The sequence below is a fragment of the Oreochromis aureus genome, linkage group 1 (assembly GCF_013358895.1).
Source record: "Oreochromis aureus strain Israel breed Guangdong linkage group 1, ZZ_aureus, whole genome shotgun sequence".
NCBI classification, from domain to species: domain Eukaryota; kingdom Metazoa; phylum Chordata; class Actinopteri; order Cichliformes; family Cichlidae; genus Oreochromis; species Oreochromis aureus.
The window spans coordinates 478510-492047 of NC_052942.1; the positions used below are offsets into that span (position 1 = coordinate 478510).

Consider the following 13538-nt stretch of genomic DNA (forward strand, 5'->3'; position numbering starts at 1 on the left):
ACTAATAATGGATTATCAGTTAGAATTCCAATCTCCTTCCTCAGCCCTCACCTGGAAATATGTTCAAATTCCAATTCATCGAATCCGTCTTGCAGTTGTTTGTTGTTGTTGTTGTATTAAAGTCAGATTGACAAATAGCATCTTTTTACTGTAAGTGACATGCAGCTGTATTAAACAGAATCATTGTTGCATCTTCTGTGCCCCTTTGTGGTTTATATACAAACTGCAAGGATCCAACTGATCCAATACAGCTGAGGTAAGATGTTCACTAATCACTTGTGCCACGTATTTAGCGAGGACAAGTCAAAAGTTAAAGCACCTAGAATTGACAGGTGTCGAACTCCAGGCCTCGAGGGCCGGTGTCCTGCAGGTTTTAAATGTGTCCTTGATCCAACACAGCTGATTTAAATGGCTAAACTACCGCCCCAACATGTCTTGAAGTTCTCCAGAAGCCTGGTAATGAACTTATCATTTGAATCAGGTGAGTTGAACCAGGGTGATATCTAAAACCTGCAGGACACCGGCCCTCGAGGCCTGGAGTTCGACACCCTTGACCTAGATGAAAGTCACTAAGGGCTTTTGGGAAGTGCTTTAATTATAGAAGTCTTCCATATATTTGGAAATGCACATGCATTTAATAAAAATTGAAACAGTCTGGTCAAACTGCTGCCCAGATGCTTTATGTGGTTTCATCCTCAACAGTTACCAACTGGGACAGATGACCGGTTGGCTCTGAGCTACAGTATGGTACTGGTACCTTTACCTTTAAAGTCTTCAGTGTCAAAACAGGCATGTAATTGATTTATAAAATATATATAAATATCTGGACAGAGGCAACGTTTTTCTAATTTTGGTTCTGTACATTACCACAATGAATGACAGTAAGACAAATATATATCTATATACAGTGGCTTGCAAAAGTATTCGGCCCCCTTGAACTTTTCCACATTTTGTCACATTACAGCCACAAACATGAATCAATGTTATTGGAATTCCAGGTGAAAGCCCAATACAAAGTGGTGTACACGTGAGAAGTGGAACGAAAATCATACATGATTCCAAACATTTGTTACAAATAAATAACTGCAAAGTGGGGTGTGCGTAATTATTCAGCCCCCTGAGTCAATACTTTGTAGAACCACCTTTTGCTGCAATTACAGCTGCCAGTCTTTTAGGGTATGTCTCTACCAGCTTTGCACATCTACAGACTGAAATCCTTGCCCATTCTTCTTTGCCAAACAGCTCCAGCTCAGTCAGATTAGATGGACAGCGTTTGTGAATAGCAGTTTTCAGATCTTGCCACAGATTCTCAATTGGATTTAAACACCAGACAGGTCAGGGATAAAGTTATTGAGAAATTTAAAGCAGGCTTAGGCTACAAAAAGATTTCCCAAGCCTTGAACATCCCACGGAGCACTGTTCAAGCCATCATTCAGAAATGGAAGGAGTATGGCACAACTGTAAACCTACCAAGACAAGGCCGCCCACCTAAACTCACAGGCCGAACAAGGAGAGCGCTGATCAGAAATGCAGCCAAGAGGCCCATGGTGACTCTGGACGAGCTGCAGAGATCTACAGCTCAGGTGGGGGAATCTGTCCATAGGACAACTATTAGTCGTGCACTGCACAAAGTTGGCCTTTATGGAAGAGTGGCAAGAAGAAAGCCATTGTTAACAGAAAACCATAAGAAGTCCCGTTTGCAGTTTGCCACAAGCCATGTGGGGACACAGCAAACATGTGGAAGAAGGTGCTCTGGTCAGATGAGACCAAAATGGAACTTTTTGGCCTAAATGCAAAACGCTATGTGTGGCAGAAAACTACCACTGCACATCACTCTGAACACACCATCCCCACTGTCACATATGGTGGTGGCAGCATCATGCTCTGGGGTGCTTCTCTCTTCAGCAGGGACAGGGAAGCTGGTCAGAGTTGATGGGAAGATGGATGGAGCCAAATACAGGGCAATCTTGGAAGAAAACCTCTTGGAGTCTGCAAAAGACTTGAGACTGGGGCGGAGGTTCACCTTCCAGCAGGACAACCACCCTAAACATAAAGCCAGGGCAACAATGGAACGGTTTAAAACAAAACATATCCATGTGTTAGAATGGCCCAGTCAAAGTCCAGATCTGAATCCAATCCAGAATCTGTGGCAAGATCTGAAAACTGCTGTTCACAAACGCTGTCCATCTAATCTGACTGAGCTGGAGCTGTTTTGCAAAGAAGAATGGGCAAGGATTTCAGTCTGTAGATGTGCAAAGCTGGTAGAGACAGACCCTAAAAGACTGGCAGCTGTAACTGCAGCAAAAGGTGGTTCTACAAAGTATTGACTCAGGGGGCTGAATAATTACGCACACCCCACTTTGCAGTTATTTATTTGTAAAAAATGTTTGGAATCATGTATGATTTTCGTTCCACTTCTCACGTGTGCACCACTTTGTATTGGTCTTTCACCTGGAATTCCAATAACATTGATTCATGTTTGTGGCTGTAATGTGACAAAATGTGGGAAAGTTCAAGGGGGCCGAATACTTTTGCAAGCCACTGTACATTTGTCCTGTTCCAGCGTCTTCAGATATTCTTACCATTAGATGAAGGTCTTCCTGGGTGGGTCCTGCCACCTCAAAGCTCTCCCAGGTGTCTGCTGAGCGCCGATAAACCAGCTTAGTCCCTGCTACACTGTACTCGCCTGGAACGCTGATCTTCCAGTTTCCATTAATCAAAAACTGGGAGCGTCCATTCTGCAGGGCTGTGCAAAGGAAGAACAGGTGATGAGAATGAAGGAAAGAGTGGCATGTCTCTCGACATCAAAGGAAACAGTTGTTTCCTTATCATTGGGTAAAGTTGAGGTAAAGGCCGGATGTCAGAAGCAGAAATATGGCGCCTGACTATATATGGCAGCAGTGACTCTTGGAAGGGAGACATTTTCCATGACATGGATGGAAACAAGTACCTTCACCTGTCTTAACCAAGTGGTCAAATAAAGCCTTTACGAGGGTCTCTTTCAAGACAACAGCGTGCTCTGTTTCAGGGCGTGTTTTATTTTGGTCTCATAAACTGTGATGAGAATAGATGCCCTTGGTTATTATGCTGCCTGGGAAACGTTCAGAGGATCCAGAAACCAAATGAGACCGTCGAGCCCACTGTCTCCAGGGAGAGGAAACAACGGCATGTGTAGACTTGAATTATAAAACTGATTTACACTGTAGCTATGAAACAGTGATGCAAAGAGACTGCCATGGAATTAAGCTGAAAGTCAAACACACAGCAGGCCTGGTGTGTGTAAAAGAGAGAGACAGGGAGAAAAAGCGATCTGTAGACGGAATCTTACCAAGATAATTCCTGCTGTTATCAGTGACTCGGATGTGAGTTGCTCCAGCAGGGATCATGGCCACTTCATTGTATCCAAAAGGCCCGCCTGACAGAGACAGTAGAAGCTTGGTTTTAATTTGATTTCTTCCACCACATTCAGAAAAGGCCAATTTTTTTCCAATCAACTACACAAATACAACGCCAACAGCAAGCTTGGATACAAAGTAACAGGAAGCCAGGAAACAAGAAAATCCTAGAAGTCATCTAAAAGAAGCTTAGCGTTTGTTGGTTAAACAGTAATCCCATAGCTGCCTCTGGGATTGCAGAGAGAAATATGGTTCAGTCTGCAGGCTGAAGTGTTTACTTATATATACGGTCCAAAGAAAGACCAGACCAGCCTCCTGACAGAAATCAACCCTTCAGTTACTTGTTTCAACTCTTTTATTAAAATCTAAATCACCAACACCAGATTACTAGACTGCCACTTTATTAGAACCACTCCATCTACCATTTTAGTGCCATCCTAAACAAGCAGTCACAAACGTTAAACATTTTTTAAACATCTTAATGTTTTTCTATCATTTAGAACTTTTTTCTCATTTATGTGCGTGAAAATTCCACAAAATGCCGTGGATCCTATCCTAACCCCACCCTTAACTCTAAATGGTTGCATGGTGGATACTAAAAACATGCTATGTATTACTGAATGTTATTTGAAAGGATATAAACTTGCACATCTCTAGATAGTTGACTGTACTATTATCCTAGTTTGATACATTCAGTCATTTTTCAAACATAATAGATATTTAGAAGCATTCAGACTGTACTGTGCACCTGACACTCAGGGTCTACCTTTGTGTAACTGAGCAGTCAGTAAAGGCTCTGTAATCAATGACTCACAAAAAACCTAGATTATTAATCACATGATTGTAGCTTTTAAAAGAGCTTGCTGTACACTTGTAGGCTGTGGTTTGTAACGTGTCATTATAAGACAAACGGGATCTTTAATGTCAGTAATATTAAACCTAATTAAGCACAAAGAAAAAGAAATATGGATGAGGTAAAATCCCAACCATTCCTTACAGATTGATATTTCAGGAAATAGAAAAGGTCTCAGGGGTGTCCCCGAGCGTAAAGCATCAACAGCATGAAGCTCATTTATCATGACGTATAAAGAGTGTCTCACTCTGGTTTTTCTTTTCACCAGTTTCAGAGAAAAACTATTCTCGAGGTGAATCTGCAGGGCTTTATGATGATATAGTGTTTTGAAATGTCAAAGTGGCAGGCATGTGATCAGCGATGAGCTCGGGGCCATGTACATTTAGAGCTTGGAAAGAACCGTTTCGTGCTGCCCCTCTTGATCGGCCTTCCCTCCACTGGTGAAGGAAAGGAAAAAGAGCCCTTCGAGGCTGCTGAGTCACCCAGACAAAGCAGCCTTTATCAGCCGTGTTCTTCGCCTCTGTCAGTGCGCCCCAGGGTGGCTGTGGCTACAACGTAGCTTGCCATCACCAGTGTGTGAATGTGTGTGTGAATGGGTGGATGACTGGATGTGTAAAGCGCTTTGGGGTCCTTAGGGACTAGTAAAGCACTATACAAATACAGGCCATTTACCATTCTTGCTCAATCTGAGCCATTATGGGCCAGGACTTCATCTATCACCTCTGATCTGCCTACACAATAAGCTGTGAGAGGGAACCACTGTTACAGAGCCAAAGTGACACGCCTGAGGTGTTAGGCGTTATAATTAGGTTTAATTGCCCAGAATCTGATGTTTATTTTTTGTTTATTTCCATCTGTTATTCTCAGACCATTAACATTTGAGAATAACATGAAACCTCTGCATTATGTTGAGGTTTCCATTCATTAGATGAATGCTCCCAGCCGAATAGGAATGCCCCCTAAACAAACCTCCAAACTCACATCAGTAACTATTCTGAAGATAAAGCAGCCAACAAATTCCAAAAGCTGCCGTGTTCAAAAATCACATCAAAATGTAGCCAAAGTGCCTTAAACGTGCAAGGCCACTAGATGGCAACTGGTGTTTTTGCAAAAAGAATTTTGGTTGAATACCAATACTGTGAAGTCTATGAAGTCTTGACCTCTGTATACAGACACTTATCCATGGTTTGCTCACCAGCTGATGACTTATGTTAACATTTGAATTCTTAATTCAATTAAACAGGGCAAACAATGCAGTATAATACTACTACACAGGGTGTGGTGTTTGTCTGCAGTATACGGGGGAACATGCGTAGCACATAGATGGAGGGTGAAGTCAAGAGGCTGGAGATGAACTTGAAGAACATGTATCCAAGTGAGAAGCTCTGCCTGCTGCTTTGTTTTTGCTTTGTTTAATAATTGAAATACATTTTCATGTGATTAAATTGTGTATTTCAAAGTAAACTGAGTTAGAAACAGTTTGTTTGCTGGCCTGGTTTAAGTAGTGAATACTTGTGTTTTCTAACCTGTTATTTCTCTTTTCAGATAGGGCATACAGGCAGACAAGCTTCTGAAAACCTCTTCCCAGCATGCAGTCAGACCCCACATTATCCTCTTGAGTACAAGTGCTGATGAAGGTAGAAAATGCACCGAGCCAGAATGGCCCGAAGAACTTTGTGTTCTTCCTCCTCTTTCCTGAATCAACTGTAATTTTGTAGCTGTTGTTAGCCCAATTCCTCCTGGAAGGCAGCCAACTGCTTTTATTTGGTAAAAGTGTTGCCATGGTTAATGTTCACTTCATCAGGGAACAGTTCCCTGAGCTTGAATGACTAATAGCATTTGGGTAGGAAAACACAAAGGAGGGACTGGAAATATCCCCATGCTGTGTTGGCATTTCATTCCTTGTGTGTGTGTGTGTGTGTGTGTGTGTGTGTGTGTGTGTGTGTGTGTGTGTGTGTTTTTCCTACCTGCCTCCAGACTGTTGCTCTGGTACACACTCTTGTGGTGCAGGCAGGTGGCGTTGTGTCCGCCACACACCATGCAGGCATCCACCTGCTGCTTTGAGCCTAAGATGAAGTCACAGCCAGGCGTCTGTGATAAACACAGACAAACGCTTTGAGAAGGACAGTTTGCTTTGATTAATGTCGCTCCTGTTTTTCCTAACAGTGTGCATTTTCTGCTGAGAAGCTTGTAACCTTTCTTTTGGCCTTTTCTTTGCCATGTAGTCACCCCCAGCTACTGCCGGGCCTTAGCTCTCTTCACTCTTTCTTTCTTTCTCGTATTTGCTTCTCTCTGTCATTTGCTTGCTCTTACAAACATTTGCTTTGTGGAAAAACTGTACCCCAGGGCCTCAAGAGGGCAGAGCGGGTTGGAGTCGTCTCTGTAAATGCCAGAGTGAAGAGCAGCAAAGACGAGCAGGATGTTTTATGGTGTGTGGAGAATCTGTTGCTAGAAAGACGACAGTGGCCGTGTTCTTCTGTGGTCTCCATTTCTGCTTTGCAACCCAATCAAAGAGGTTCCCACACTAGAGATCAATAATCTTGGGAACCTATTTAATCAAAAACACATGATCTGTGTGCACACAAGAAGACATGGATGCTGTGGCATTTAGACATGCAAGCAGATGTATACATGTAAACTGAATGGTTGAAGTTGTTGCTGAGCAGCTCTTCTACAGTCTAGAACTGAAACGGTTAGTTCACTGATTAGTCGTTCAATAGAAAATGAACAATTAGGATCAGTAATTTAATCAGTTATGTCATCCAAAGGACGAGAGCTTTCCCACTGGTAACTTCCACAGCTGAAGAGAAAACTATCCTTTTTCTTAAAGTCAAAACTAATCAAGTATCAAAATCTGCAGTTTCTTAAGTGGCCACTTGAGGCAGGCTAAAACAAACCAGCCAATCCTGATGGACTCTCCATTTCAGCCAGAGACAATAAATCCACTTTGGGGTTGGATCAGGAGGGCATCCAGGGTAAAAAACATACCAAATCAAACGTGGTGCTGCCTGCTGTGGCTAGGGAGCAGCTAAAACATAGCTAGTAATTGCAGAATTAAATCATTTCTTAAACTGAAAAGAGTTTAGATAATTTTGTGTGGTGTACATAAAAATAAAAAAACACTGCAGTTTTAGCTGTGAAGGATTATCTACACATACACTGCACACACACGGCCCTGTGTTCATGTGTTCACCTGCCTGAACTCAGTTTGTTACCTGCAGGACTCCACAAGCTGCAGGCTGCATCTGATTCTTGTTTCAGGCCCAGGGCTGCTCTGACCTAGGCCAGCACAAGTCTGTGGCCCATAAATCCTCTTATATGTGCCACACGCAACATGTGAGCATGCACACACACAAACACACACGTATGCACATGCAGCATATGTAAACACAGACACAAATTAATCCTTTGTGGGCTGTGTAAAAATAGCTTCAGCAGTGAGCGTCCTCCCTTGCAGCAGATGTGTCTGCTGAGTGTTATGCATGCATTTCCCAACAGCGCACGAGCTCCAGGACCCACGAGACGCGTTCATTTCCTACCCCGTCCCCATCCGTGTGAGGGTAGGAGAGGTGAGAAGGGGACAGGCTAGATGTGGGATTGTGGAGAGCTCAGCAGAGCCATAATGCTAACTGAAGGCTGCAGTCTACACTGATGAGAGAACTGTGGTCCAAACGCACAGCATGGAGTTCACTTCTCCAGAGAGCTCCAGTCAGACTGGTCAACATCACTTATACCTCAACAGAGTGGAGCTGAAGGAACAAGAGAGTCGGGCCAGTTTTCTTTTGACATCGCCGTCATTTGAAAGCTTGGATGAGTTTTTAAGGCTGTCTCTGTTTCCAGAAGTACAGCTCCTGTTCATTTTTTCCATAGACATGAGTGACTGAGTGCCGGAGCACCTCAGATGACTGAATGGACACATAACTCTCTTGATGTAATATTTATTTGACAGAAAGTGAAATTATTTGTTTTTTAGTAGGAAAGGAACAAAAATCCATTGTTTATGAATGACAGAAAACAAGGAAATCCATAATAGGTCTGCTTTAAAATAAGCAAACATAGGAAACACTGACACACACACAGACCGGGTACCACTCACCAGGCAGCGTCCGTTCACACACACTGCTCCTGAGTCCTTGTCGCAGGCTGTGCCGTCGAGCACTCGGCCAAAGTTGTAGTAGAAGTTGTGACCCAAGGCCAAGCAGCTGAGTTCACAGGGGTTAGAGCCTGGCAGGGAAGATATTCAGTCAGTGGCTCATTAGTATATTATGGGAAAATAGGTGAAGCAAAGAGACAGCGGGGAGGTGACTGAAGAGCAAAAACAACCAGAACATGGAGAAAGAGAGCAAACTGAACGAGCAGAGAGGAGCAACAAAGTCCTGGGATTAAACTTCTAGTAGGCCACAGCAGGACGTGAGAGCTACACGGCTGCCACAAACACACGAACTACAGCTGCGTACAGCTGCCGAGCTTTTTTAATGTTTAGCTACAGTCTGTGTGGGCCTTAAAAAACACGGTCTCTGCACATCCACGAGCTATACATCTGAGTCACTGGAAAATAGATAAAAGTGCTGTTTTATATGGACACATCAGCATGCTCATCGAGGGTCTGAATGTTATTGGGAAAAACCTTTTAAATTCATTTCCAGACATTTTGCTGTAGTTTGTTATATTCTACACAGATTAAGCCCAAAAGACACATTAGGATAGACTTTACAGCTTACTGTGGGTTTTTGATACGCACTAACTTGTTTGATGGGTTTTATTGAAGATTTGTGGTTTGTTATGTATGATTAACGAAGAAGGGAACATAAATCTATTGACACAGTCAAACTGTGGGAAACTGATTTCCTTTTGCGCCCAAATGATGAGTCCCCTTACAGTAAACCATTTCATTTTACAGTCGTGGTTTAAATTCAGTGTTAGGACCGAGCAGGCGGCTGATGGTAAGTGTTAGTGTGGTGCCATCTGTCCCGTCACGATGCCGACAAGTAGCAGAAAAACTACATATATATATCTGGTCTAAAAGCCACGAGTGCCCAGGAATTGCTTTATTGGTGTGCAGGTTTTTTTGTGTTTTCTAGTATTAAAAATGTGTTTCTGAAGACAACATGGAAAACGTCTCTCTTTCAATTATAATCGATCTCCATGTTAGATATCACTCTTCTCCTCAGAGGCCTGCAGATCAAATAGGAACGTTTGCTTTCAAGGAAGCATCTTTTGAAAGAAAACCATTTTTCCTTTGATCTGGTGATAAAATGATGCCTGTAGAGAGTAAACTGTGGGCGTAGAAAATGTTCATATACATACATATATATACATATACATACAGGGAGTGCAGAATTATTAGGCAAGTTGTATTTTTGAGGAATAATGTTATTATTGAACAACAACCATGTTCTCAATGAACCCAAAAAACTCATTAATATCAAAGCTGAATGTTTTTGGAAGTAGTTTTTAGTTTGTTTTAGTTTTAGCTATTTTAGGGGATATCTGTGTGTGCAGGTGACTATTACTGTGCATAATTATTAGGCAACTTAACAAAAACAAATATATACCCATTTCAATTATTTATTTTTACCAGTGAAACCAATATAACATCTCCACATTCACAAATATACATTTCTGACATTCAAAAACAAAACAAAAACAAATCAGCGACCAATATAGCCACCTTTCTTTGCAAGGACACTCAAAAGCCTGCCATCCATGGATTCTGTCAGTGTTTTGATCTGTTCACCATCAACATTGTGTGCAGCAGCAACCACAGCCTCCCAGACACTGTTCAGAGAGGTGTACTGTTTTCCTCCTTGTAAATCTCACATTTGATGATGGACCACAGGTTCTCAATGGGGTTCAGATCAGGTGAACAAGGAGGCCATGTCATTAGTTTTCTTCTTTTTATACCCTTTCTTGCCAGCCACGCTGTGGAGTACTTGGACGCGTGTGATGGAGCATTGTCCTGCATGAAAATCATGTTTTTCTTGAAGGATGCCGGGGACTGGTGAGTGTCAGCACCACAGTCCAGGATGAGACAACGAACATCCACGAATACATCACGAAGATGGCCCCAACTGACCGAGTGCTCAGTGAATACCTCAGGCAGCAGAAACCCAAGAAAGAGGAGGAGACGAGGAACCATCATGGAAGGACAGGCCCCTGCACAGTATGTACCACCGGCAGATAGAGGAGGTGGCTGATATCCAGAAATCCTACCAGTGGCTGGACAAAGCTGGACTGAAAGACAGCACAGAGGCACTAATCATGGCAGCACAAGAACAAGCTCTGAGTACAAGATCCATAGAGGCTGGGGTCTACCACACCAGGCAAGACCCCAGGTGCAGGCTGTGTAAAGATGCCCCAGAGACAATCCAGCACATAACAGCAGGGTGCAAGATGCTAGCAGGCAAGGCATACATGGAACGCCATAACCAAGTGGCCGGCATAGTGTACAGGAACATCTGTGCCGAGTATAACCTGGAAGTCCCGAGGTCAAAATGGGAGATGCCCCCAAGGGTGGTGGAAAATGACCGAGCTAAGATCCTGTGGGACTTCCAGATACAGACGGACAAAATGGTGGTGGCTAACCAACCGGACATAGTGGTGGTAGACAAACAGAAGAAGACGGCTGTAGTGATAGATGTAGCGGTTCCGAATGACAGCAATATCAGGAAGAAGGAACACGAGAAGCTGGAGAAATACCAAGGGCTCAGAGAAGAGCTCGAGAGGATGTGGAGGGTGAAGGTAACGGTGGTCCCCGTGGTAATCGGAGCACTAGGTGCGGTGACTCCCAAGCTAGGCGAGTGGTCCAGCAGATTCCAACATCTCTGTTCAGAAGAGCGCAGTCCTGGGAACAGCTAAGATACTGCGCACGACCCTCAAGCTCCCAGGCCTCTGGTAGAGGACCCGAACTTGGAGGATAAACTGCCCGCAGGGGGGAGCTGGGTGTTGTGTTATATATATATATATATATATAAAACCACACATTGCATAAATGAGCCATCTGTCTCAACATACATATGGTCAATCTATAACAAGCCGTTTGGGACTAGTTACATCCAAAACTGATCTCTTCACTGCACAACAACAACAACAACAACATATACTGAAGAAGTAGCAAGAGGGTGAATCATCTCACTGACCTCCATGAAAGGTGGTCCATCTGAAGGAGTTGCCAGCCACTAGAGGCCTGTCATTAAAGGCAGCACACTGCATCTCTCGGAAATCCTCCGAGCCAGGGGGACAGTCCTGCACACACAGACACACAGCATCAACACACTGACGTCCTTGAGGATTAACCTTTGTTACGTCCATGCCATACGATATGGCTTTAACTAAGTGCACATTAACAAATGGGGAAAAAACGGCTTCACATCGAAGGAAACCTTCTACCTGATTTTGAACTTTCTCAGTGTAACCGTTTCTATTGCCACATTGTAACAATTACTCTGCATACAGAGACACATTATTGCTTTATCATGAAGCGCAAACAGTGGCAGGACTGCCGCCACGGTGCAGACACAGGTTAATCTGTCAGTGAAATTCCAGATCACACCCTGAAAGACGCTGATCGTTACGCCCTGGACATTCTTTCATGAGCAAACATCAGCCATTGCTCTACAGTGTTTGCATTAAATGTGTTTTTAATAAAGACCAAAAGCCTTTTTGTTGAAAGGACCTTGGTGTTGCAGATCTTGTACTGTCTGGGATCTCCTGCACATGGTCCACCCACTGGGTTCCTGGGACACAGAAATAAAAGAGGTGTATAGGATTAGTTAAGGGAATAGCAGGAAACACACAAACGATGCAGTGTGCAGACTGCTGCAAACTCGAGAAATGAATTAAATATTTGGATCAAACTGTAATGAAGTAAAATTGAGTTATGAATATGCTTGATATGTCTGTGGACTTGAACTTTACGCTGCAGTCACTAAAAGCTTGACTGACAGTACCTAGATCAACATCAGTGAGTTAAGTTAGAAACACATTATCTGTTTTGAAGCATCAGAGGCTTAAACATGTTTAAATATAATTTTTATATCCCTTCAAAAATCTCTATGAAGGTTTTTCCAAAACAAAGGCTTCAGCTGATTTTTTACTCAAATTCTGAAGTCCGACTGAAACGTCGTCGTCGCATGAAATTTGAAAAACTGTCCATATTTTCTCCCGTGCTAACCTTGTGATGCAGGTGCGTGACCGCACAGATGCTCCGCCCCCACAGGTGCGTGAGCACACAGACCAGCCGCTCCATGTTGCCCACTCATTTCTGAAGTGCAGCTGCCTCCGTGTGCGAGCTGGATGCACCGATGAATCGTCGCTGTTAGGACCCCATGCCGAAATCCAGGAGGGCTGGAAAAAAAGCATAAAACAAAGAGAGACAATTACAAAGACAGCTTTAAGAACAGGTAACACGAACATGAGAGCAGGACACCGAGAGAAGACCAGGTAGACGCCAAATGAGTGTACGCGCTGAAACCTTTTATAAAATGTAGATGGAGTGTTTGTATTGGAAGCATCAGGTTTCTATCATATCTCTCTGTTATTTAGGTCACAAGAGTCACAGTAACAGACGCCAGTTTTGCAGTAACACATGTTGCACCTATGTATTTTTAAATCTGTGGTTATAACCAGAGGTTTTTCTTTAATTCACAGTATCTGCACAGAAGTTTAACTATAGTTGTGGCACTAATCTACAGGCACAGGCATTCTTTATCTATGCACTGGCCGCTTAGAGCTTTGTGTGCTATTGTCTTCCATGACATGTTTCTTTCAGTCTAAAAATGTTCCATTTACACATGTAGTCTTAGTCTCAGCATTTATGCAAACGATTAATATGTCAATGAATATTGTAGACAATGTGTTATGTTACATTACACACATACTAATGACAGGCTTATAGTCACAGTCCACAGCATTAAAGGTAATAAAATAAAGAAGACGTTGTGGGTTATACATGAAATCATGATACACCTGAGGAACACTGCTGGGGTTGGTATGAAAAGGTAACACGCTTTGACTCAGACTGATGTCAACTTGCTGTCTGCATTTAGAAATCTGAGTGAGTGCACCGCAGCACCAAGCCACGACGCAACTGTTTGGAGACATGTTGCCTTCTACCAGGGAAACTGTGCAACTACCTTGTGACTAAAAGTGGTTGCCTAGAGGTTGAACACTGACTTTCTGACTGGTTTCCATCCTATTTTTACTCCTCTGTGACGGGCTCATAATAATCTTGATCCATGTGCTACTGTGTTATTTTTTAAAATATTATATTTCTTTGAAAAACTGCCACT

General features: G+C 43.0%; 1 protein-coding gene across 2 annotated transcripts in view; it reads right to left on the reverse strand.

Annotated features, from left to right (window-relative positions):
- adamtsl5 (ADAMTS like 5) overlaps nt 1-13538 on the reverse strand; it is a 53882-nt gene that overhangs the window by 14606 nt on the left and 25738 nt on the right. For both annotated transcript variants that reach the window (XM_031756140.2, XM_039616631.1), the window contains exons 3-9: nt 12422-12594; nt 11924-11984; nt 11388-11493; nt 8345-8472; nt 6216-6339; nt 3329-3415; nt 2583-2746 (exon numbers count right to left, since the gene is read on the reverse strand). In XM_031756140.2, coding sequence (XP_031612000.1) covers nt 2583-2746; nt 3329-3415; nt 6216-6339; nt 8345-8472; nt 11388-11493; nt 11924-11984; nt 12422-12594 — 843 coding nt within the window. The remainder of the gene's footprint in view (nt 1-2582; nt 2747-3328; nt 3416-6215; nt 6340-8344; nt 8473-11387; nt 11494-11923; nt 11985-12421; nt 12595-13538) is intronic.